Source organism: Toxotes jaculatrix, chromosome 5, assembly GCF_017976425.1.
Source record: "Toxotes jaculatrix isolate fToxJac2 chromosome 5, fToxJac2.pri, whole genome shotgun sequence".
Classification (NCBI taxonomy): domain Eukaryota; kingdom Metazoa; phylum Chordata; class Actinopteri; family Toxotidae; genus Toxotes; species Toxotes jaculatrix.
The window spans coordinates 20547117-20571995 of NC_054398.1; the positions used below are offsets into that span (position 1 = coordinate 20547117).

The 24879-nt window shown below is 41.2% G+C and overlaps 4 protein-coding genes across 4 annotated transcripts in view; 1 reads left to right on the top strand and 3 right to left on the bottom strand.

Annotated features, from left to right (window-relative positions):
* nell2a (neural EGFL like 2a) overlaps positions 1 to 3032 on the bottom strand; it is a 76127-nt gene extending 73095 nt beyond the window's left edge. The window contains 2 exon segments of the mRNA XM_041038414.1: positions 2557 to 2685; positions 2963 to 3032. Of these exon segments, the coding sequence (XP_040894348.1) occupies positions 2557 to 2685; positions 2963 to 3014 (181 nt within the window). The 5' untranslated portion in view covers positions 3015 to 3032.
* Positions 3033 to 11348: 8316 nt separating this feature from the next.
* On the top strand, positions 11349 to 15803 carry dbx2 (developing brain homeobox 2). Its single transcript, XM_041038253.1, has 4 exons — positions 11349 to 11586; positions 12699 to 12782; positions 14677 to 14861; positions 15618 to 15803. The coding sequence occupies exons 1-4, from the start codon at positions 11349 to 11351 to the stop codon at positions 15801 to 15803; spliced, it is 693 nt and encodes a 230-aa protein (XP_040894187.1).
* An 898-nt stretch (positions 15804 to 16701) lies between these two features.
* On the bottom strand, positions 16702 to 17971 carry LOC121181994 (prolactin-like). The gene is made up of 5 exons (XM_041038254.1): positions 17962 to 17971; positions 17691 to 17869; positions 17414 to 17515; positions 17064 to 17249; positions 16702 to 16911 (listed from the first exon to the last, which is right to left on the bottom strand). Exons 1-5 carry the CDS (start codon positions 17969 to 17971, stop codon positions 16702 to 16704), a joined length of 687 nt encoding a protein of 228 aa, XP_040894188.1.
* A 2417-nt stretch (positions 17972 to 20388) lies between these two features.
* On the bottom strand, positions 20389 to 21655 carry szl (sizzled). Its single transcript, XM_041038854.1, has 4 exons — positions 21375 to 21655; positions 21072 to 21238; positions 20826 to 20918; positions 20389 to 20699 (listed from the first exon to the last, which is right to left on the bottom strand). The coding sequence occupies exons 1-4, from the start codon at positions 21653 to 21655 to the stop codon at positions 20389 to 20391; spliced, it is 852 nt and encodes a 283-aa protein (XP_040894788.1).
* Positions 21656 to 24879: the final 3224 nt, after the last annotated feature.

The following is a 24879-nucleotide window of genomic DNA, read 5'->3' on the forward strand; positions in this document are numbered from 1 at the left end:
CATGCTTCTGAGACAGACAGGATTCACATACACAAATACACGGATACAACTGCAGGGGAGTCTTGCGCTGCAGCTGAAAGGACGCTTCTAGCAATTGCTCTGTTTGCACTTCGAATGAGTTTGGTCCATACGCTTGTAGCCAGAGAGGGAGAGAGTGTGGGTATATGTGTGTTTGGGGGAAGGGAGTGCTTCTGGGTGTGGCCCCTGTGCTTGTTTATACAGCAGAGATAGATAGATATCTAAATGTCTCGATATGAAAAAGTGTGGGGGAAGCGCTAATGATGTGATGATTTTGTGGCGTGGCTGAGCACCACCTGGCATCGGGACATGAGAGGAGCGTAGCCCGGAGGCTTTTCTCCCTCTCTATTATGCCTGTCCCTGAGGTCCACCTCTCCTAATGCCATGCAATGTAGCACTGACACCTACCTTCAAAAGCATCAGCAGGGGTGCGCTAAACAGCAATCCCTCCACCGCTCACTGCTCTCCTCTTTCTTTCTCAGCTTTCTCAGACACAAAAACAACATACTTTGGCAGATATAGCAAGTAGCAATGTGCACATCACAATTGCTTATCCACACACATGCACATATACACATTCCTATAGTGCAAATTACACTCTCCCCCTGCTCCTTGTCTTTCAGCTCTCAGCAGCTACCCCTCCTCCTGCCTCCACCCAGCACCCAGAGATAACAGCCATCCCTTCGGGCAGGCGGACGGGCAGGCAGCGGAGGGGACAGCCATGGATATGTTCTGCCTGCTATCTAATGAGCGTCGGAATGTCACCGTGGGCCTGTCTGCTAGTCCCAGCCAGCCAAGCATCCATACATGTGGAATCAGCGCAGTCTATCAAACAGCTGGCAGACAGCTCTGCTGCCTATTTCTTTCTCTCCTTCTTTCTTTCTCATTTTCTTTCTGCCCCGGTTCCTTTCCCTCACTCTCTCTGCATCTCTACAGTACTGTATGTGCCTCTCCCTGTCTATTTCTGATCACAAACAAGAAGAGGCCCAGGTCTGCTTTGCCGGTACGCTTCTCCCTGCCTCCCCCTCACCCAACATCACTGACTTAACATAGACATCCCAAATGAAGGATGGAGGCAAGCACTGCCATAAATAACAAGCCGCCTGCTCCGCCTGGGTAACTGAATGTACTTAGCAAAGGTAATGTGGAGAAAAAACAGAGAGTAATGACGGAGAGGTGCCAGTCGTGGAACCGTCATGTTTTTCATTTCACGACAAAAGCTGTGGGAGCTTCTTTCTCTAACTGCCTTTGTTGCTCTCATTCTCTCTCTCTCTCTCTCTCTCTCTTGTTCTCCAACTCTTCCTTGTGGTCTCTCTCCCTCCCTCTCACTACCTGCCTGGGTAAAGCACTTCTGAGTGTTGTCTACACAGAGGACATCAAATGGTCTGCATTCACAGAGATGCTGGAGTTGCTGCTCCATGCAGAAGTGCTGCTGTCTCAGCGGCTGTGCAGGGAGATTAGAAGATATCAGCAAGGAGGAGGGAAGCAGAGAAATGTCGACAAATTATTGTGGTGCTTCTCTGTCCCAAAACAACATTGTCACTTTGGTACATTATGTGATCCGTGTTGAGATCTTCCTTGTGAAGATTTGAATGTTGCCGTATCTTTGGTTTTGCAACTGATCTGGGAGGCAAAAGCAATTTCCTCTGTTGCTACTTTTGGCTGGGTTATGATAGACATCTCCATCCCTGTGATGGGATTGTTAACAGTCTCATTTGGACTATAATGAGTGTCTGACATCAAATGACAAAGATGTAACACTGGCAAAACAGTGCATATAAAAGTCAAGCACGACTGCGGCTTTGACAACTCCATTTTGCACACTGCCATTTGCTAAATGCCACAGATAACATATTTAGCTTAATCACTGCTTTACAATTGACAACATGGACATCTGACTCACTATTCTACCCATTCATATTTTGGATAGAGAAGCTGTTCAAAGTGGTTACACACTCCAGAGGATCGCCAGTGGATATATTCTAGCAGGGGGCCCATTCACCCTCCAGACTCACATCATGCATCTCCGTGAACGCAGGGGTTTTGTCCCTGCCTAATCTGATTATGCTCAGTCTTTCTATGATTCTTTGCGTGATTCACCCGTGTCTCCCCCTCTGCTCGCCCTGCTCACCCCACTTTTTCACGAGGACCTAACACTGCCTATTGTTCAGGCAGGTGGCAGTCTGAAGGCCCCCAAGCTCAGTCCCATTATAGAGAAAAACTGAAAATCCACTGTAAATCACCCCTGACAGTCTCTTACACAGTTGTGTTATGGACAGTAAGAACCACATACAGACATATGGGCTAAGCTTTACATTAGGCATTTCTAGAGAGGAGCGGTTCTATGCTTAACAGAGCTGCACCCTGTTAGTCTTGCAAGTTGTTAAAACAAAATATTAAAAGCACAGCAATGTTTGTGACAGTCAGTTTTCATTGACAGCTGTTCGGTCAGGATTGTTTCACATGTGGATCACTTCATCTGGAGACATTTAATCATCCACTTATGAAAAAAAATACAAGGAGTGTGTGTTACTGTACCTTGGAAGTGGAAAGCTCTAGACTCGCTGTGGAAGCCCTGGACCTGAGTAACTCCATCAAAGCCTTCTCCAAGTGTTAGTTCATCAAACACGCTGATGCGCAGGGCAGGGTCAACCCCAAAACCTACAACTAATTTACAAACACAAAAACATTATTGTCATTGTTATTAGCATGCAAGGACACCTGTGATTCTATAAAAAAAAAACCCTGCTGGTGTCAGGGGAAGCGATAGGAGGTGTACTGTACTATGTACAAGCTGATTAACCAAGTAAGTCTGATTGTCTTTGAGAAGCCTAGGTGGCAAATTATCGAAAAAAAACACGTAATTTAATTATGTATCTCAAATTATAGGCTACATGTTGCGAGAGATGGTTACGGTATAAACAGTGACAGCTCTGTGTCCTACCTGAGGAGGCGCAAAATATGCTGAGAACCAGAAATAGCTGTAATAATCCCATGGTGAATGTATAAAAAAAAAATTAGTCCATGTTTTGTCCACTTCCGAGATACGGTGTTGTTCAATCACATGCGAATGATGTTATCACCCTCACACAGAAGGCTATTACCAATCCCAAATGTTGAGCGGAGGCATCATCACAACTTTAGATGCCCAGTGATGCCAAAAAAAAGCAAATCCGGATAAAGGGAAAATGTAACAGTACGCAAATTATTCCATGTAATGCAGCGTCTGCTCCATCAGCACCGTCCGCGGCACAGGTGGGTAACGGAGGATGCACAAAGCGAGCGGCCGCTGCCTCAACAGCTCAACAGACGCTCCTACAGCGGCGTGAATGAGAGCTGCGGCCGCTGAAGGAGGAGTGGAGAGAGGAGGGGAGAGCAGGAAAACCTCTCAAGGAGTGAGAGAGAAAGACAAAAAGAGGGACAATGAAGCCCCCTTGTGGCACCAGAGGAGAAAAGCCTTGATGCATCCAAAATATATAGGCTACTGGTATTGATTGTAACCACGCCTATTGCATAGACAAGAAAATGTCATAGACCATATAAAACGTGGACGTAGCACCCATTGGTTTCGGGGAGTCGGTTTTGTGACCAAACCATGGGCATTTGAGCTGCGCCATCTTGGATTTTAGTGGGAGTGTACTTTCCATATTTGGCGAAGAGGCGGTTACTCTACGGGTCAGCCGGGGTTAGCCGGCCGAGCACCCTGCCACTTAGCTCGGAGCAACCGAGCTAGCCTAAGGCTAATCAGCTAGGCTAACAAGCTAAGCGTTAATAATAATAATATATTAAAATTTTTAATATTTAATATTTACCGGCTTTCACCGCTGCCCCCACCCACTATCCACTTACAGTTACAGTTACAGAAGCACACAAGCAACAGCAGCCGCTTACTGACGGAGCTGCTCTGTCCATGCAATGTCGGACTTTTTAAACAGAAAAATGAGACGAAATAAAATTGTAGAAGTAGTAGTATTCCCGCAATAAACGCACTCTGAGAGCACGGAACACACCGCAACAGCGTTCCTAACATTAGCTGCTCCGGTCCTCTATCTGTATCAGCAGCAACCATAAGTCGGCAGTTAAGTCATAAGCCAGCGGCAAAATATGCTAATACATGCTAATTAGTGCAAACATCCAGGTAAAATAGCGAGAAATTTACTTACCGAAAAAACTGCAACACAGACTCCTTCGACGGCCGGTTAGTACCTATACGAACACTGGCAAACAAACACGGACACTGCAGCCCCTGTCAACCGCTGGAGGTAGCCGGAGGCCTCTGGATGTAGCCGCCTAGCCCAGCCAATGCTTTAGCAAAGAGCTAACTGCCAGTGCCTGTCTATGGAGCTGTCACTCAACGTAACCACGCCCTATTTTATGTAAGAATTTTAAGCGTAAAATGGAAACTATCAATAGAAACCAAAAACAAAAAATGTACCAGGCTGTAAATATGTTTTTTTAGGCTGTAAAGCATAGCGTAAAGTTGGCTAAATGGGGGTCAATGGAGAATTGCTCACTTCTGGAGCCAACCCCCAGCGGCAGCCGAGGAACTGCAGCTTTTTGAACGCGGAAGTGATCCTCACTGCTGAAACCTACAATTCCCCCCTTGGAAAATGTCTACAGTGCAGATATTAATCCTTGGTGGGGAAAAAACAGTAATTTTAGTATAGGTATGCAAATTCCTTATAAATGTCCCATAATTCTCCTGGAAACAACTATGGAAAAAAATATAGGTAAAACAGACTCAGTGTGGATTAATTCCCCTTAAATACTGAGCTAATGCAGTCTAGTCAGTGTACAGCAGGTCAGCAGAGCATACTACAGTGAGCCCTTTGTCTACAGGGAAGCACACAATTCAGCATATATGAAGAATAAACCTTTCAATAATAAATAAAAGATAAATAATAAAATTGAGTAGTTCTTTTGATTATCTAGCCATTCTTTGCACATCAAAAAAATGCTTTTAAATTAAACCTTTTAAAATAATAGGCTACTTTCTGCCTATAATTAGCAGACAATTGCATAATTTTTCCCAAGAAAACTTAAAGAAATTATTACAAAGGTTCTAGGAAAGAAGGCACCCAAAAGATAAAGCTTTAGCATTTAACATATTCAAATTAACTGAAAAAGTCTTCAGTATGTTTGTATAACACAAGATTATTACAGGAAAGCATTTTTCTGCCATACATATTTGGTATTTGTGGAAAATATTTTTGAAAAACTTTACTAGAAAATTACAAAATAAAGATTAGAGAGTAGAAAAAAACATAAGATTAGCATTCATAAATATTTGGGGATTTTTTTTCCATCACACTTCTTATTTCTCTATGTGGCTGCTATAAATAGTCAGCAGACATAAGGTGGTCTGTAAGTACTAAGCCAAAGGCATTTGGATTTGCTGTTCCTCATTCTTGAAGAGGTTCCAGCACTCATCCAAGAGGCTTCATCTGTTTTACTGACATGCAGAAAGTCCACAAACACATTTAAACCTCTCTGCTGGATTCACGTTGATGTTGCATGAAGTCGCAGAAGTTGTCATGGTCATTTTGCAATTGTGGGTCTCTCTTTTCTGTTCAGGAATGGTTGTTCCAGTTTGAAGTAGATGCCCTCCTTTACTCCTCTTTCAAACCATCTGTCTTCTCTATCTTCATGTGAAGAATAGAGGTCGATGGAGAAAATACCAACTGTCTCAAAGCATTGAGTTTACTAGGGTGTCATAAATGCTTTAATTGTTCTCTGATCAGAGATATAACCTCCTGTAAGTATACAGTTCCATTCCTTCAATTAGTTAAGTCATCCTGTAAAGTTGAAGTCTGGGTTTTCGGCAGGTAGAATGAAAGCTAATTAAATGGAGTGCTGGGCTCCTTGTGTGACTCAGCCTTGTTAATGCTTTTTTTATAGAGCACAGATGCTTTGTCCTTTGAATTTTTGTTGATTCATCTTGAATCTTCTTCATCCATGGAAGCAATTAGCATTTATTGAAAGATAACTGTTTTATCAGCAGCCATGCTATGCTACTGATGATTTTTTTTTAATGATGATAAATAGTTATATTTTCCCTGAATCCTAATAACTTTCCTGCCAGATGGACATGAATTGAAGACTTTTCACAGAGTCTTGTTCAGAGGCGATCCCAAGTCCACAACTAACTCCAGCCAATCCCTGGATTGCAGGGAAAGTCTTTTGTTGGCTGCGCTGGTCTAGGCTGACAAGTGAAGGCCAGCAGATATGATTATAGGGACAGTTCCAGATCCTGTGTGGTGCACAGCTCCTTGCTGAGTCGCCCAGATTAACACCAACATATTTGTCATATCAATCTGCTGCCCGCCCCCACCCCCCACCCCCCCGATACAGTTTTCATTATTGCCAAAACATGTTTTGTTTTAATTATGATTCATGCAAAACGGATATATTTTGACAAATACGCTCTTATCTGTCTCCAATTGAGATAGCTTGTTCATAGGTCCAGCGTTTGCAGCTAATGGGTGGCTATTGTCGATAAAACAAAGGCAGGCAATGGCTCTCCATGCAGTGGCAGAGTGTCACATCTGCTGTGTGAGAGGGCCTCCAACCCTCTATTCATTATTAATAATACTAGATTTCTTCTGGGTCCAGACAAAGGAAATGTAATTACTTTGTATTGCCCACAAGTTGTCATTTCCTAAAGTGCCATCAGGAAAATAAGAGTCATTAAAGCATGCACCCAGCCAAGAATGAAAAGTAATAAACGCACAGTGCCAACACACACTTGCTATACACGTGCACAGACACACACACACACACACACACACACACACTGAATCTCTCAGGGCAAGGACAGAGGAACAGTGGTCCTTTCGTTCATCTCGAAAAGATCCAGATGGGTGATGCATTACAAATCTCTCAGGGGCTTATTCACTTAGGGCTATAACTGCCCCATGGAGACAAACCAATGCCACAGACAAAATGGAAATTGCTTACAGTAGCTGTGCCAGGATTTGAATAAACTGTGGAAAAAAACTGGCCCTATTGTTCCAATAGGGCTCTCCAGGGATTCATTTGTTGCATAATTCCATGTTATATTGACCTTGTTTGTCTTTCAAATCTGAAATTCATGAGTCATTAAAAACTGTATGCTCTAATGATCCATTACACCACTGTTAAATAATGTTTCATATTCATTAACAGTACTTTGACATTATATGATTAATTTAAATATGAAGAAAAATATGACTTAAGTGAAGTTGACAACAGAGTTTTCACATTTGACTACATTTTGATTAATCTTTAAGTATCAGTTGTAAAAAAAATTGCATTTTTGAGTATTTAATGCTCCTATGCCGATAAACGGACTCACAAGAACTGCTACACTACAAAAAAAGCTTCAGTTTTTAGTTTGACAAATTGATAAACAATCCATAGAAACATCTGCAAGACTGCATAATACAGTCCCATATCCCTCATATAAGGATGTACTTTAAATAAGTGATTGACAAAAAAAATAAAATCAAGTTTGGAAAAAAGATATGCAAACAAATTTTCAGAGACAATGTTAAACAAAGACTGGACTTAAAAAGGAGGTTTGAAAAAAATAATTTCATCCACCACATTAATCCACTGAAATATAGAGGGCTGTCATTCTGTCAGTGCCATCTTGCGTTCATGTCAGTGAATTGCAGCCACAGTATCAGAGGGTAGCAGTACTAAGGTCAGACAGACAGTGTCACCCTTGGACCATCCGGGGCTAAATACTCGATGACCTAAGATATGTGCAGCACAAAGTTGGTGCAAGGACAAGGCAGAGCCTACAAAAGTAAAAAGACAACAAAGAGGAAAAGACTGGCGATTGGTGGGGGCCAAGAAAGGATTTATAGGTGTCCGGATGGTAATGACACCTGTTTTGGATTTGTTTAGTAGTACAGTGGCATTAGAATACAGGAATACTAGAACTGTGTGCATACCATAGAGTGTAGCTGCTACTGAAAAATTCTTTGGATTTCGGACAGGAAAAAAAAACTCACTGTGTGCCAAATTACAGATCAGGGGGAAACAAAAATTACTTATAGTGGTACCAAGAGTTTTATCCTTTTTGCAGTTACCTAGAGGAGGGTACCTTTTTAACATCAGGTCAACCCCAGTGGATAAAATGTAGCCTTTTATGCTAACTATGGCTCATAATTTAATTTCCCCAGTTTGAGAGATAATAAAAGTAATAAATAACAGTGACCAATGAGCTAGTAAAATCAATTAAAAAAAAACAAAGCAAAATAAAAAGTAACCTGCTAAATGTCACACTCTACACAAGCACCAGAAATACTGAGTCCCTTTTGGATTTTAATTAATTGCTCACTTCTTCCTTAAAACACTGAAGAGTTTGACTTCAGCGTGCTCCAGAAGCCCTTTGCTGAGGTACTTTTTTTCTTTTTCTTAACTACCGCACAACCCCCAACTAGGACTGAGCAGGCTTACGTCATCGATTTGCAAAAGTTCCATTTTCCTAGTACACAGGGAAAGAACAAGCTGGCATTTTTACATTTAGCCTCTCACTGTACCATTTTGGATAGGCTTCATTTCTGGGTGAGAAAAAAATGCCAGTGGACGACTGAAATGACGATTTAAATGAAACCGGCTTAACATGGACGTACTCTTAATCGAAACATGGTTATACGTATGTTGATCTTTTATAGACTGTCCGTGCAGTGCAGTTGCTCCACACAGCCACTCCCATTCCCCCTGGATCCTATTGTGAATGTGTGCAGTGAGCTGGCTCATTGGGCCCTCATGGTGAATGGCCCACAGCCATTCACTCGGCATACAGAAGCTCATTAGAACTCTATAGACACACAATTGTGAGGCTCACATTAGAAACTTCCTCCTCTGGGGCACAGACACTGCACACAAAGTGCCAGTTTGCTGCTAAGCTAAGCGCATTGTCTTCCTGATTCATAGAGGCTGGCCCTCTATTCACGATATTAAGTTCGAGTGGTGGAATATCAATTGCGTGTGCAATGGGCCGGTATCTTTTTAAGAGCTTTAGTGGGGTTAAAAAAGAGAGAAAAGGAATCTCAGCCGGTCTGCAGAGTGCTAGCTTTCAACAGGGCCATTGTAAGGAATCTGAATGAAGGGACCCCTGTTTTTTTCCCTCCATTTCTAAAAAGAGATGGACATCAAATAAATTCACATGAACTTGCTTCAGGGTGTTTCCAAGACCTACCGTTTAAGAATAGCTTAATTATACCTCCCTCTCCTGGAGAGCTCTGTTGGAATCTGGCTAATTACGAAGTGGTGAATCTTAATGATGATACGCTCTTAGCGATGCCTTTTAAAATGTGCACAAAGTCGTGTGAGATTTGTTCTACCTAAAATGTCAATGAACACAGAAAAATTTATGTCTTTAAAGGGAACACACAATGTTCTAAGGATGGTTGTGAGTTTTGAGGTGCACGTAACAACTTTTAAACTTGCCACAGATTCTCATTTGTTGCTCAGACGCTAATTGAACGGGAGAGAAAGTGTGTCTGCATGAATAGACTAAACAAATTTCTTCAGAGTTATCATATAAAACATTCCTTGGATACAATCAGGATTTTTTCAAAGTATAAACAAATACAGTTAATAGTAGTACTGGAGAGCAATCTGGGGTTCTGTCCTGTTTTCTACATGTGCCATATAAACAAATCACCAAACAAAAAGCCTTGGGGGACTACCACAGTTACAAGCCTATGTGGAACGTGTTAACACACACTCACAACACAAAAGTAGACAGTGCACACAGACTTGCTAACACTCATCATGTGACAGAGCGCTATGCCTTCTCCACCAGTCTGAGGAATAAAACCTCAAATTTGATTACAAGCAACCTTTGGCTCCCTGGCCATTACACAATAGACTGAGCTGTCTGGGCCAATTTCCATGCTCAGCATGAGGTATCTACACGCGCAGACTGCAGCTCCCTGCCACCCCCCCCCCCCCCCCACATCCCCCGACCAGTGTGGATATGCCTGTTTACTGTGCCTAAACTCCGGGTCTGTCGCCCCTCTTGTTGGACTTTCTATTATGATGTTGAGGATCATTAGTTGCAGTGTGAAAGGTTACACAAGCCTCTCATTGGATGTGTTTGTACCAAAACATCACTACATGCATATGTGTGTGTGTTTGCGTGACAATATTTATTTTACTGTTGCAACCATCAAATATGCTGCGTATGATCCCACTGCACTGAAAAATGGCACTAAATAAATAATTACGAGGTTGAGTCGGTTGTCTGTCACATGGCTCTATGGATCTCTCAGTGCTGACCTACAATCCTGGCTCTCTAAATATAAAAATAACAATAATAAAAATAAATAAATAAATAAATAAATAAATAAATAAATAAATAAATAATAAAAAAATAAACAAACTATCCCAAAAGTTACCAAAACTGAACAGGTAATGGTTAGGAAAGGATGTGTAAAGTGTTTAATAATTTAACAAGATATGGAAAAATCCCTTTTTCAGAGACACAGTGTCACAACTATCAGTCTGTGAGTACCACATGAAGAACATTTTCATCAACAGAAGCATTTCAACATTAGATATTTTACAAAATGTTCAATTTCATAAATTTAATTTTAAAGATTTAAAATAACAGTAAAAGAAGTGGGTCATGTGGAATTATTAATGCAAATCATGCAATTACATACAACTGAAAAAAAAACCATATCATCTTTTAAGGTAGTGTAAGGTGACATTAGGTGGTGTTATGTCTAAGAAAAAAAATCTGAAGTTGTCATTAGATTCTTACACTTTTGCCCTGACTACTGTGGTTTTTAGATCATTTTACAATCAACAAAACCCTCACAGAGCAATGCTTCTGAAATGAAACCGAAAAAAAAAATCACATTGCAAATGAACTGCTGTGGGGTTTGTATTAGGCACAATGGAGCTCTGAGGGAGTCTGAAGAAAAGAGAAAACTATTTACTACTGGAGAAGACTGTTTGGTGCATGTTAAACTTTGGCCAGCAGTTCATTGTCTCTGGTGTCTATCATTTAATAGGCTAGTTGACATAATGAATGAGCCAGACCCACCTTCTGCCACTCCAGAAAGGACCCCAGCCTTATCTGAATTGAGAAGCACATTAGAGCCTCTCAGCCAATCACGGCACAGCCCTGTAGCAAAGTGCAGACCCGAAAGAGGAAGAGCAGAGAACTTTTGTTTTCTTCAGAGTTTAATGAAGTTGGCCTGGTCACTCAAGAAGGGATTAAAGGAGAATTTAGTGTCACTGAGCTGTGACTGCTGAAGAGGGAACTCAAGTGTTCAGGTCACTGTGAGAACAGGATGATCTCAGTTCAGAGCTGCACCAGGAGGAATATGGCTGGTTCTCCTCCTGCTTTACCGGGCTTCGGGAACTCGGGAAAGAGTTTTCTCATTGACAATCTACTGCAGACATCTTCAGCCCATTCAGAAGGAACAACAGGTGGACACCTGAGACGGGCAGCATGTGAACATCCAAGGAGAACCTGGGGCCCTGAGCATGGAGTCTACCAAAGACAGGCCCAGAGTCCCCAGCAGGTGAAAGACTTAGGTGGACCTCTTCTGCCACACTCAGGTAAACTTTTTTCTTTTTTTATGCAAGCAGACTTTTTAAATACCTACTATTTTTGAATGATGTAAAGGGCAAAGTTACAATGTTTTAATTAAAAAAAATACAGCAATTTGATTTACTACTAATATTTTTTTTTTGTTCTTTCTAAACTGTTTTATTCAGAGTATGCAAACATTCTCCATGTTTAGGCAGGAAATTATTCATAGGTCTTAAATTTAAATGAAGTAGATTATATGCATCTGTGAGAGATGCTGTAAGAGATGCCACAGTTAAGTGTGGCCTGAGTCACTGACACACTGCAATCAATGCACAGATTTTTTTAAAAACCTGTATCAGTTATTTAATCACAAATTACTTTTAAACACTGGAATTTCCCTGCTTTGAGACAGAAGAATTCCCCACCGCATATTTTTGGAAACTACCATAGTAAAGAAAAACTTTATGTTCTCTTTTATACCATAAAATATTAACTCTATTTTCAAATGTTAAAAAGATTTAGGTTTTTTTTTAATTCTGTAAGGTGTTATACAATTAAACAAAATTTAATTTGAAATATGAAAATGAAAATGTGTAACAAATTAAACATTTTATCTACGAACAGATCCATCTCAAGTTTTTCAATTAAAATGCTATAAACAAATGTATTATATATATATATATATATATATATATATATATATATATATATATATATATACACAGAGAGAGAGAGAGAGAGAGAGAGAGAAAGACAGAGAGAGATACTTAATGAACCTTGTAATCACAGTGTGTTCATTATTATTGCCTTGGCATTACCTAAGTATTATTTAGACATTTTCAGAGAGGCTAAGTAGATTTCATTCCATTTCTAGGTATTTTTCAAATATTTAACTATTTAAAGGATCTATCAAATAAATTCAAAGTTCCATCTGTAGCATCACCTAAAGCTTAGCGCTGTTGTAAAAATGTAGATAGAAAGAAAACAACCCTTCTACCTTGCAAAATGATACAAGGTAGAACTCAAAATGTCATCAGAAATTGGCAGTGATCCAGGTAGAGTCCCTTGAAGTTCATACATGTCACACCTGGCTATCACATGACCATATCATACCATCTAACTGTCTCTATCTTTGCAGGTGTACTGAGCAGTGTTTTCCTGCGGAGCCCACAGTATCTGCTGGCATGCTGTGGTGGGTCCAGCCCCCCTCCTGTCTTCTCCAGTGAGTGTTTTATGCCTCATCAGCAATGCCTCAGCTACTCTCTAAGCATTAGCAGCAGGGTCTCCCATGCTCTCCACAGCTAATTACCGATGCAATGCCAAAGAGCTAATTCTCCGCTCAACTCTGCACAGCTCTATTCATAACCATTCACGGCTGTTCAGGACGGGGAAGAGGGGTGGGTTGCAAGGCTTATAAGAGTCCCTGGGGCCCCCCATTTTGTACTTGCAAATACAGACTTTTACTAGCACAAATATGCAGAGCTAATAAACATCTTGTCTTCTGTCATATTAAGATTATAATTACCAGGTGCAGATTGTTACAGCTGAGTAAGGCAGATTGTTTCAAAGCTTAGTACTCCCTCAGCACATTAATAAGTTTGGTTGTGAATCCCTGCAGTTTCAAGCTTAATTTTCAGGCTGCAAGAAATTTGAAAACATGCAGAAAAGTTGTAATTACATCTGAAGTGTTTATATTTTCCACTGGATTGTGCATGACATTTTTCAGTGCATTCATACTAAGACTTTGGTGTTATACTTGCTAACATTAATTAAGACTAGCAGCTGTCTTATTTTGACATTGTCCTAAAGCAACTGGAAGTTATTAGTTCCTGCATGCTATGATGCCTGTCAAGAGTTGCGGAAAAAAGCACAAATCAGAAAGCCCTCATCCCGCAGGTCCCTGGAGTCCTCTTAGTAGGTTGACACTTTCCCACAGTGCCCAGCAACACAACAATGCCAAGTCTGGCCGTGACCAATTGGCACATTCACTCTACCATCCACACGCGACCTCACTGCAATTTTTCACTGCAGCAATGAACTCCGCGAAGCACAAAAAACTTGCCTATTTCTCTGCAGAAGAGGGCTGGACCAGGAACATCCCCCGGCCATTGTGTGGCTAAAGAGCTTGGTTCGCCGACCCCCCTCCTTTCTCCTGTCCTTCAACTCTCATTCCTGCCCATTGGAGACCTCTTGACTAGGACATAAAGCATTCAATGAAAGTGACTTTTATAGACTTATTCGAGCTCATCTTCACATACAAACTGGCTTCATACCTGCAAGTGAAAAGATTTAGTGTTGGGCCACTGAGCCATCGAGTAATGGCATCTCCATTGAACAGCTCTATTGTTGGTGTCCCACAGGGCTCTATAGTTGGCCCACTAGGGTAGACACACACGTTGCCCAGGAATGACCTGGTAATCAGCTATTTAAGTGAAAGCCATTGAGTCCCAATAGAGAAGTGAGAAGCATGTCCAAACCTCTTATGTGCTCCCTAGAGGTGGTCTATGTGCAGATTTGTCGTACAGATTAAAAAGGCAACATTGAATGGATCAGATAAATTGTTCCACTTGACTTTTGTTGTGTGTGCACCTGTGAGTGAAGCAGCGTGGGATTGCTCCTCACAGGTCACCAAATCCCCTTTTTCTAAGTTGAAATGGCTTTCTATTCTCTTTAGTCACCCCCAGTTTGTTAAATTGGGCAAATAGAAAGAGAGGAATTGATAGTGAGTGATAAAGTGAGTGTGACAAAAACAGCCATCAGCCTGGTTTGAAAAGGTAGGAAATGTAATAATGGTTGGTAAAAATGTACAGACCGATCATGGAAAGAATCAGGTTTTGTACCTTTAAGTTTAAATGATCTAAATCAGAAATAAATGATGCGTAAATGATCTGGGCAGCTTAACCATACATGCAACTGTTTGATCCCAATTCCCTACCACTATGTATTCCCCAGGCTGCTACTTTTACTCTCTCTACCCTTTTTCATTTGAAGCTACACTTATTTTTATGACTGTGACAACCTGCACATGGGCCAGAGACACAATCCAGTCAAATGTTTACATAATAGGTTAACACACTGACAATAATACATTTTTGTATTTCCCCTTTATTTTTCAGAGGGAGCAAATATTCGGATGTGGTCTGCTGATATAAGCCCTAAATCTCGGAGAGGGATCCTTAGGAGGGCTGTGTTCTCCGAAGAACAACGGAAGGAGCTAGAGAGAACCTTTCGGAGACAGAAGTACATCAGCAAGACTGACCGCAACAAACTGGCAGCTGATCTCAGTCTTAAGGAGTCCCAGGTAATTGAATATGGATTACGTTAACCTTTACCAAATTTATCTCTGATCAAAAAAGCAATTATGTAGAAAAAACATGCATTTCTGGTGGATATGGAAGCCATATTTCATTTTACAGTTCAAAAGAGTGCATGGGGACATAGCAGCAAAACCCCTCTCTCTCATCAACTGCAGTCCTTGATGACTGAACCTAAATTCCACTCATTGAACAACAATTTAAGACTGTATTTATACTGGTTTGATTCTAGGCGAACATATCAACATGAAGAGGCAGACATAAAGCTTACCATTTTCGGTATTTGAGGAATGTTAATATGATAATTAACTATATTAACAGTAAATGCAAGTGCAGCACATGCTGATGGCAATGTCATTCGTTTTGCAGGTATTTGTTCTTACACCAAATCTTAGACAAACTGAAATATTGATATGATGGCAATATTATGGAAAACCGGCCTCATAAAGTTGTTACAAATCATTCTCTACAAATTTTCATCCAGTGCTTGTTGAGACACTTCATCTTCCACATTTCAATCAAAACAACAAATGGTAACATCATAGTGGAAGAGATTATGATCAAAGGGATCATAAAGCAACATGAATGTTTGAACAAAATTTCATGGTAATCTATCAAACATATTTCAGTCTCTAGCAAAGTGGTAGACAGACTGATACTGTAGAGAACCACACCACTAGCATGGCTAATAATGACACAAACTGAACTTAAATGCCTCTTCCACTCTGCTACTGCTGCATTAGGTAAAGATCTGGTTCCAGAACCGACGTATGAAGTGGAGAAACTGTAAGGAGAAGGAGGTTCATAATACTCGTTCCCCAATGGATGAGCTCATGGCCCGAGGTCTCGCTCAGGAAGAGGAAGAACCATCACAGAATCACACTGATTCAAAAACAGAGAGATCACAGAAGAGTGTCAGGGATACATGAGGGGCTGTAAGGAGTGGAAAGTAAGCCTGGGACTTTCTCACTCCCACAAAAGCCTCAAAAAAGGCTACAGTACGTGGGGGGTGTTTAAAAATGTGGATGGAATATACTGTCTGTGAAAACTAACACTGATAATATTAACTTTTCTTTCAATGCGTGTAACTGTTTTGTTGCATCATAAATGTAATTAGGTTCAACTGCTTGGTCAATCATCTTATTGCGTTTAACTGGCTTCAGTAAGCAATTTCATGGTTATCACAATGACAAGTCTTTCCAGGAAAGACTCCTCTCTCCGATTGTAATCGCAATCAGTTAAAAGGCAAAAATTAGTCACTTCATTTACTGCATTTACAAATCAGACTTTTTTTTTCTATATTTCATGTTAAGCTTTACACTAATACCCTGTTATTCTCATAATCCAAATCCTTTTTGAAGTCAAATTTCTCTTGGTATATTTTGTAAATATTTTTTTTCATGATCTTGAATGCATAGATCAGCTGTAAATAAAGTGTTTCGATGAATCCAGATTTCCACATTGCTGTTTCTTATTGTGTTGAGCTCTCGGGAGCAAAACCTGTACATGTTAATGAACCACATGCCATTTACCATTTCTGTAAATATGTAGAGTTTGTTCTCCCCATTAATAAGAAGATGACCAAAAACGATAATGAAGATTTACCTAATTTTTATTTTTTGACATTTTAATGCTTTGAAGCAGTATCACTGAATTACCTACAACACACACAGTCCTACACGTTACATGCACACATGGGATCCATTACGAAGGATACAAGCTCATACAGTAAGAGCAAGATTTGTAGATAAAAGCAAATGAGAAACAAAGACTTTTCTAGTTAGTCTAAATTTGAAGATACTACACTACACTGATCTGCTATCGCTACTAACAGTCCAGTTCAGGAAGGGTGGTGCATTTCAGAATACGGAGATAATTTTTGACCTTGTTGGAGTCTCTGCGGAAGCAGTAGAGCAGGTCATGATGGTCCATGGAGCTGAGCTCTCCTCGTTTGTAAAAGGAAAAGGAAGAAGATGGGACCAAACTCTCAGGAGAGATGTAACCCACAGTGTTAGCAAGCACTCCCAAGAGCTTCATCTGACAAAAGAAAAATTAAAGATACATAATTAATTCCTTAAAGGAATATATGAGGGCACATACGGTATGTCACAGAAATAAATATCTAAACTCTCCATAACATTGTGAAAATTGCTGTAATTCGATTTTATAATTTCATTTTTCCTTTTTACCTTTTCAGTCATTTTTGCCACTCCATCCCTCAGCTCATGCACCATATCACTGATCTCCAGTGCCTTGGTGGAGCTGTAGTGATTGAAGTCTTGATTCTGATCCTGAGACATGCTCCGGTAAAGCTGTGACAGGGGGTCTCCCCAGGCCTCCAGGAGCCTCAGGATCACCTCTGTCAGTTGTTCTCGCTGCACATGAGAGAATTTCTTAAATAACTTAGTGGCAACTTACAACTTAATTCCAGGCACCATGCATAAATAGCCTTGATATTATTTCTTGCAAGATGCAGTGACATTCCTTTTGTGCAGGCATTAGCCATGAGCATATGTATATTATCCGTATGAACACTCACACCTAGTCTTTGGGCGTTCTCTTTGTCATCTGGTGTTAGTATGCCATATGTGTGGCATCTCTGTTTTCCTATGAGGTTCTTGCTGGGAAAGAAATATTGCTCCTGCAGACAGAAACACACACACACAAGAATCACCCACAGTGTTATCAGCTTGAAAAATAGCCGACTCAAATAAGAATGACTGGTGATGAATAAATGGGGCTTGAACTGAAGGGTGATGGATGGTGATGGATGGTTATGTCAGTATGGGCATTGAAAAAAAAAAAAAAGAACTCACAAATTCAGAATGCAGATCACTGGAGACGCCATGCATTCTTGAAGACTGTTGTATGACCCTGTCAAAGAGATCTGCCAGGGAGGGGACATGGCATCCAGCCTGTCCATAGGCACAGATTGGGGCAGTGCCAACCTTCATGGAAAGCTCCAAGTACAGCAATGTAAGGACAGCAAACCAAACTGAAAAAAAAAAACCTTTAGGTCACCAAAAATCATAACATCACTCAAAAATAAAAACTTTATGGTATTTTTGTTTCATCTTGCCATCTTACCTGCTTTCATGGCTCCTTTCTTATGGTGATGAGTAGAGCTCTTTTGCCACCAGAGCTACTCTTGTGCAGGCTAACTCTTACAATGATGACGTTACTAATGAAACAAATTGCTTTATAAAGGATAAAATCGTGATTTTTCTCTTTGCACGTCATATGCTTCGCTTAGTTATCCACTCAGCCAAGAGCAGACAAAATTAATCCAGGCGGAAAAGGTCGTGCACACTGTCAAATCAAGTCAATTTTATTTGTATAGCACCAAATTAAAACAGAAGTCATCTCAGAGCATTTTTCATATTGAGCAGGTCTAGACTGTACTCTTTGCAATATTATTTCCAGAGACCTAACATTTCCCCATGAGCAAACACTTGGTGACAGTGGAAAGGAGAGAGAGAGCGGGAGTAAAGAGAACAAAGCACAGTGCAAGTTCCAAATAGAGATTGTAGTAATAATAATAATTCTAATGATAATAGTAGCAGAAGGTGTTGAGCAGGATCATGGGAGCAGTACATGGCTTGCCATCACAGATCTAAACTCTACAGCAGAAATACCGGCTGAAAGTACCAGGAGGAGAGAGGAGAGGACTAGAAAGCCCAAAACTACTAGAGAAAGAAGATGCCAAGTAAGTACCAAGCATTAATAGTATATGAATAAGTACAGATCGAGAGGGAGAGGAGGAAAGAGGAGCTCAGTGCATCTTGGGAAGTCCCCAGGCAGTCTAGGCCTATAGCAGCAAAACTAGGCGATGGTTCAGTCAATCCTAAACCAGCCTAACTATAATCTTTATCAAAAAAGAAAGTTTTAAGCCTAATCATAAACGTGGAGAGGGCGTCTGCCTTCTCAGACTCAAACTGGAGGATGGTTCCACAGTAGAGGAGCATGACAGCTGAAGGCTCTGCCTCCCATTCTACTTTTGGAGACTCTGGAAACCACAAGTAAGCCTGCTTTCTGGGAAGGCAGAGTTCTGGTGGGGTGATATGATGGTCCCTAACAATCAAGGGCTTTGTAGGTGAAAAAGACTTTAAATTATTTTCTGGATTTTACAGGGAGCCAGTGCAGAGAAGCTAACACAAAAGAATTAGGATCTCTTTTCCTAGCTCTTGTCAGTACATGTGCAGCAGTATTCTGGATCAGTCTGGAGAGTCTTTAGAGACTTGTTGGGGCAGCCTGATTATAAGGAATTGCAATAATCAAGTCTAATCTAACAAATGTAACGGATCTTTTTTTTCTGCATCTTTTTGAGCCAGGATGTGCCTGATTTTTGCAATGTTCTGATTGCAAAAATAATTGGCAGCTGCTTTCTCTGGAATCTTAGATAGAGAAGGAATAGATCTAGGTCTATAGTAGGCTAAAACGGCTGTATCAAGAATAGGCTTTTTAAGAAGAGGTTTAATTACAGCTACAGCATTATATATGGTATAATGACGCTATGACTTCACTGATACTCACTGTTACTCATCTGTCCCCAGAGGGAAGACATGTCCCATGAAACAAACTCACACAGAGATAATTAACGCCCAATGGGGAAACTTAAAAGCATTCAGCTTTTATTTTAAACTACAGGACAGCTCATTATCTGTGCGGGTACAACACAAAAATGAATAGTATTGTGAAAAAAAAGTAATGAATAAGCCCATTATTCAACAACCCTAACTAGAACTGTTTAGCCTGCTCATGAAAACACGGCTATTCAAATGTAAAGTAAGTGATTTATCCTCTCATTAGTGATACACAGTACGATCAATGCCACATGCATCTAGTGTGAATACAGTCATGAGTCATTCTAAACAGTCTGACTGCTTATCCAGAACCAGCTTCCACATCATGGAATGACTAACTTGTAAATGCAATGCAAACATTTGGGGCATGGCACCACAATAGTACACCAGTGCCCTGGTTCTCCTTTAGTGTGCCACCTTGTGGTGAAACGAGTGATAAGTAAAGAAGGCTACAGACATGGGAGACTTACTCATGACCAGTTAAATGTCACAAATACCCACAAGGTATAGTTTCACAGAGCAAATATTTTATTGTCATCCTTTTCCATATAACATACACATAAAAAAAGATGTCATAAATACACCAATATCCTTATAGAAAATAGAATCTACAATCAATTTACAATTATTAATATTATGTACAGGTTTGAGTGCATTCTATTACTGTGTGCTGTAAGAGCAGAGATGATAGTGAGCTACAGAGGAAAGCAAAGGGTGTTGATATCTCCAGCTCGGTTCCTATTTCCATTTAGCTTGCTTTACAAATTCTCATTAACACCCAATGCTAAGAAACTCTCCATCTCAAAATTCCCCCTTGAATTTGGCTTAAATCATGTGTGTGTTAGGTGTGGAATCATTTAAGATTTTATGAGACCCTACACCTCAAGCACTGATTCAGAGCTCTAGTATTTATATGTAAATATCAGCCCATTCAACATCTGTGGTGTTTCCACTTGCGAGTGGCCACAGCAATGTTTATGTCTTTTTTGTGCCAAGGGAAGACACGGGTGAGAGCAAGAGTGCCATCAGGCTGCACAGAACCAGTCAGCACATAAAGCTGTGACCGTCCTGGGCGCACAAGGATATTAGCACATCTAAGGTTGATGAGGAGCCACTGCTGAAGTAGGTGCTGGGTGTCATAGGGCAGCAGAGGTCCCTGACGAATAAACTCAACCCTGCCCTCCACCTCAAATTCTGGCTCTCCCGTGGGAATACGACGACGATGAAGTTTGGCAGTTACAGCTATGGAGAAGAGAGAAAAAAAAAGAAATGAATCATCTGGGTCAGAAAATTAAACTTTGTGAAAACTCAACCGATATCATTTCACATCAACAAACCACAGCCTTCTGAAAGAATTCTGAAACTTACCAAAGTCATGCTGGCAAAAAGCATCCAAGACTGTTTTCATTGCAGGAGCGTCTTCCACAGACGGACAGTTTTGGCAAGCAGGTTTAGGTAAACCTGTGATAAAAAGTAAACTTGATTTAATAACTGCAGGAAATGTGCAGTAATTATTAGTATAAAAAAGAGCAAGCTCATGGTAGTGTATTCTGCCAGTGTGATGACAAAGAGTTAAGTAAAAGAGCATTCTAATAATTAGGCTGTGGTCCTTACCTTTGGCAAAGTGACTAAATTTTGCATGGGGAGAAAGGCACATGTCCTCTTCAGCAGGGAAGCGGTCACAGTCAAGGGCCTCAGGCCATGGGTGACCCTGGCAGGCGAGCACTGGGGCACAACTGTCCCTCACTGCCACACAAAGACTACGGCATGGCTGGATAAAACTGAGGGAAAGAAAGACGAAATGTCAAACAATGAACACAAAATTGATTTAAAACAGAACGTGAAAGTTTTTCAAATTTGTCCACATATCTCTGAAATAATAACACAGTAAAAACAAGAAATGTAAAATCTACTTACGTGTCAAGGCAGACGGGGGCAATAAGGGAGCAGAGGAAGGCCTGGGCTTGAGGGTGGCAGCCTGTCTGCAACAACGGCCTCCAGTCCTCTGAACGTGGAACCACTTCGCCTTCCAGGTTGCTGTGGCCCAAGAAGTTGGGCAGTCGCATCTCTGAGTATCCTACATCTTTGCAGACCTTCATCTGGTTGGGGATGGCAACGCAACGAGTGGACTGACCCATGTCAAATGCCAGAAGAGGATATGCCATAGCGAGGAGAGCCACAGTGAAGAATACAGCCATAATGACGAGTTTGCAAAATCCAGAGAATCCACAAGGTAAATAAATGAGCCTTTGCTGAGGTTGCTTGTTGTCGGAAGACTATGCTGTCCTTGAATGGCTTTGTAACTGCTGCTGCTTGCTTTTTATACAGCAAGGTCAGCCAGCCCCATCAGCCTGTAAGTCTGTTATCAACTACCTATCAAAGACACAGAGACGATGTGTTTGGAGACAACGGCTTGTTTTGTGATGACTGCAGACAGAGAGGGGGCAGTAAGCAGATGGAGGGTGTGTGTGAGGGGGAGAAGGGAGGGAGGACAATGGGCAATCACAGTCCAGCTTTCACTAAGTGAAGCCCAGTCACAGATGGTTGAATCTGTTTCATTAGCTTTTATAGTCTAAGGTAGGAAAATTAATGTGAACACCTCATGGAAAAGTTAAAAACTGTAATTTGGTGTTTAAAGTACATAATATGAGGCTGACAAGTAATACAAATTGGCATGCAATACTTGCAGTGTTTTCAATAGTGGCTCAATTACTTCAAAAGTGAGTGATGTGTTTGTTATTTTGTCCACTCCCTACATTAAAACAGCTCTGAAAAGGTTTTTTTCAAAGCGCCACTGGCTGATACGTAAAAACAACCAAAAACCATCTCTGAAAGTTCTTTCAGAAAGAAACCTGAGGTTTTTGTAGACAGACAGTCTCCTTCATATTGCTAGTCTCTTTCATGTGTTCCTGCTTCCTAATTGGAGGGTTTCATCGGCAGAGCCTCCAGTTCTCATTAGCAAAGCAGCGTCTCTTCTGCTCACCTGGCTTTGATCTGCCAATAACACAAACTCAGATCCACATGCAAAATACTATTAGCCCACTTCTGTTCCTTATCTGTTTGGTGCAGCAGTAGCAAAGAAATTTCAGTATCAGCTACTGCACATGCCCCCCACATGTAAACACTGAGATCTGTGTTATGCAGTCTAAAATGAGTTTGTGCAAAAATCTTTATTTTGAGACAGTATATTATAGCACTCAACACATTTTATTTGAATGGTATTTAATACTATAAATAACCAGAGCAATATGCAACATCAGCATACTCAGTCTTGCCAACATCCCATTCAAGAGACCAGAGATCTTGTCCTGAGATGCAGACCAGGGGGACAGACACAAGTGCTAATTTGTCTTGTTCTCTCAGTCTCGTGTATTTAGGCCTCTTAATCCAACAACAGAGCTATATTACAGCATCATTGGATTTGTTTGGATGTCGTCTGTCTCCAGATTTAGATGTATATCTGGGGTTGCTGCCTCCGGGCCTTCTGAAAACTTTCCCTCATGAATCAGAGGTCTCTATCCCACCCAGTCTGTCATGGTCATTGTGGCTTCAGACATGCCAGGGTAAAGCTTATTCTGATTGGCCCTACTCCAATCCACCCCTGTCTGCAGCAAGGACTACGCTCTTGCAGCCAGCCAGAGCTCTCCATCAGCCCCGAGTTTTACAGCACTGATCTGATGAGTGGAGGCTGGTTCCAGTTCGGGTAGACGAGTACAGCCCGTAAGAGGGGACTAACTGGGCAATTAGAGTCACAGACCAATTTGGGAGAACAATAGGTCCACACATTTAACAAGCTCCCCCTGCCAGGAGCCCAGCAGGGGTCTGTTGTTGGGCTTAATGGCTGCCCTGTAGACACTGTGTCTGTCTTGGTAATGTGTTGCCTGCCCCTGGCTCAGTTAATGAGAAGGTGATAGAGTACAAGGTGAATGGATGGGCACCTGTCTGTCAACCAGACCTCTGGTAGACAAGCTAGCCAAAATAATACCTGGCTTTTAAAAGAAACATGAAATTTTTCAAAACAACAAGATGCCGCCCAACTTAAGTCAACATTTACCTTCTAAAATGACTGCTTCTTTGCTAGAGCATAACATCGTGCTCCAAACCACATGGCTATGTTCAAATGTATCATCATTAAAATCACAACATTGTCTGTCTGTCCACAAAAATAACACATGCTGCTTCAGAACTGGAATCTGTGCTTAAAACCAGAGGTCTCCCAACTACAGTTCTGGCAAAGTGACAATACAAAAGCTACTCAACAGTAATCATTAAAGCTCTAAGCTACAAGTCACAGATCGACTCTCCCACTCAGAGTAAAATTTAAACACCATCATCTTGCAAGTCATTAACCATGTCTTCATTCATCTTATCTTCTTTTACACTGTACATATGTTTTGTTTCCTCTGATGACCTGTCTTGGTAATGCCAATCTTGTGGCACTACATGACAGGGATGTAGAGGTGATTTCTGGTTTAGAGGTCTGAATTTAGTCACAACTGTTAACAGACCAACCTGAGGACCTTATCAACTCATGCTCCAATATCTAGCTTGGAAACATGTCAGCTTGGAAGAAGTTGTTGTCCTAAATCATTTGAACAGCATTTACAGTAGTCTCCACTTTGAGAGTGGGACAGCAGAACAAACACCTGAGACATACATCAAAGACAAAGGTGTGATTGGGAAGGAAAGCAGGGGGGACTGGGTGTCTGAGCTGGGCTCCCTTACAGCACAGCAAATTCAGATAAAAGCTGTCTCCTCCCAGCACATAAGAGACTCATTAACTTAAGAGATTTAACCCCCATTTGCCTCTTTTTTCTTACCCCCATTTCACCCCCCACCCCCTTCATCCTGCTGGGCTCCAGCAGGACTGACAGTCCCTGTGCAGACTGTCAGTAGCACTCAATTGTCACATCCAGTCTCCGGGCCTTGTGGGCAGACGCTGCCACGCCGAGGTGTGCAGACAACTTGCCCCCGGAAACTGCAGACATCTGTGGATCGACTCAGTATGCTAAAACTAGGGTAATGCACTCAACATAGAAAAAGTTTAAATGTGGTCATGTATCTAATTTCTCTTTCTCTATAAAGAGCTGATACTAAATCCCTGGAAATTGTGCCCTTACAATAAGGCCAATCAAATCATTTTACTAGGATTATTGTGCAGTCTTGGCAGATGAGCACAGTGGAACTGCTATGACGCAATTCACAATAATTTACCAATAATCTATGACAGCTTAATTCAAAAATCTTATGCACAGTCAAGCACATCAGCTTAATAATCACAGGACAGAGAAATAATTGTGCAGTGTACACGAGCGTCATCTTTATTTCTACCCCCCCGAGTGGAACTGCGTTTGGCTTTCACAGAAACAAGACATTTCTAACTTCACTTTGCAAACTGTCAGTGACAGGCCAAGGAAATGTG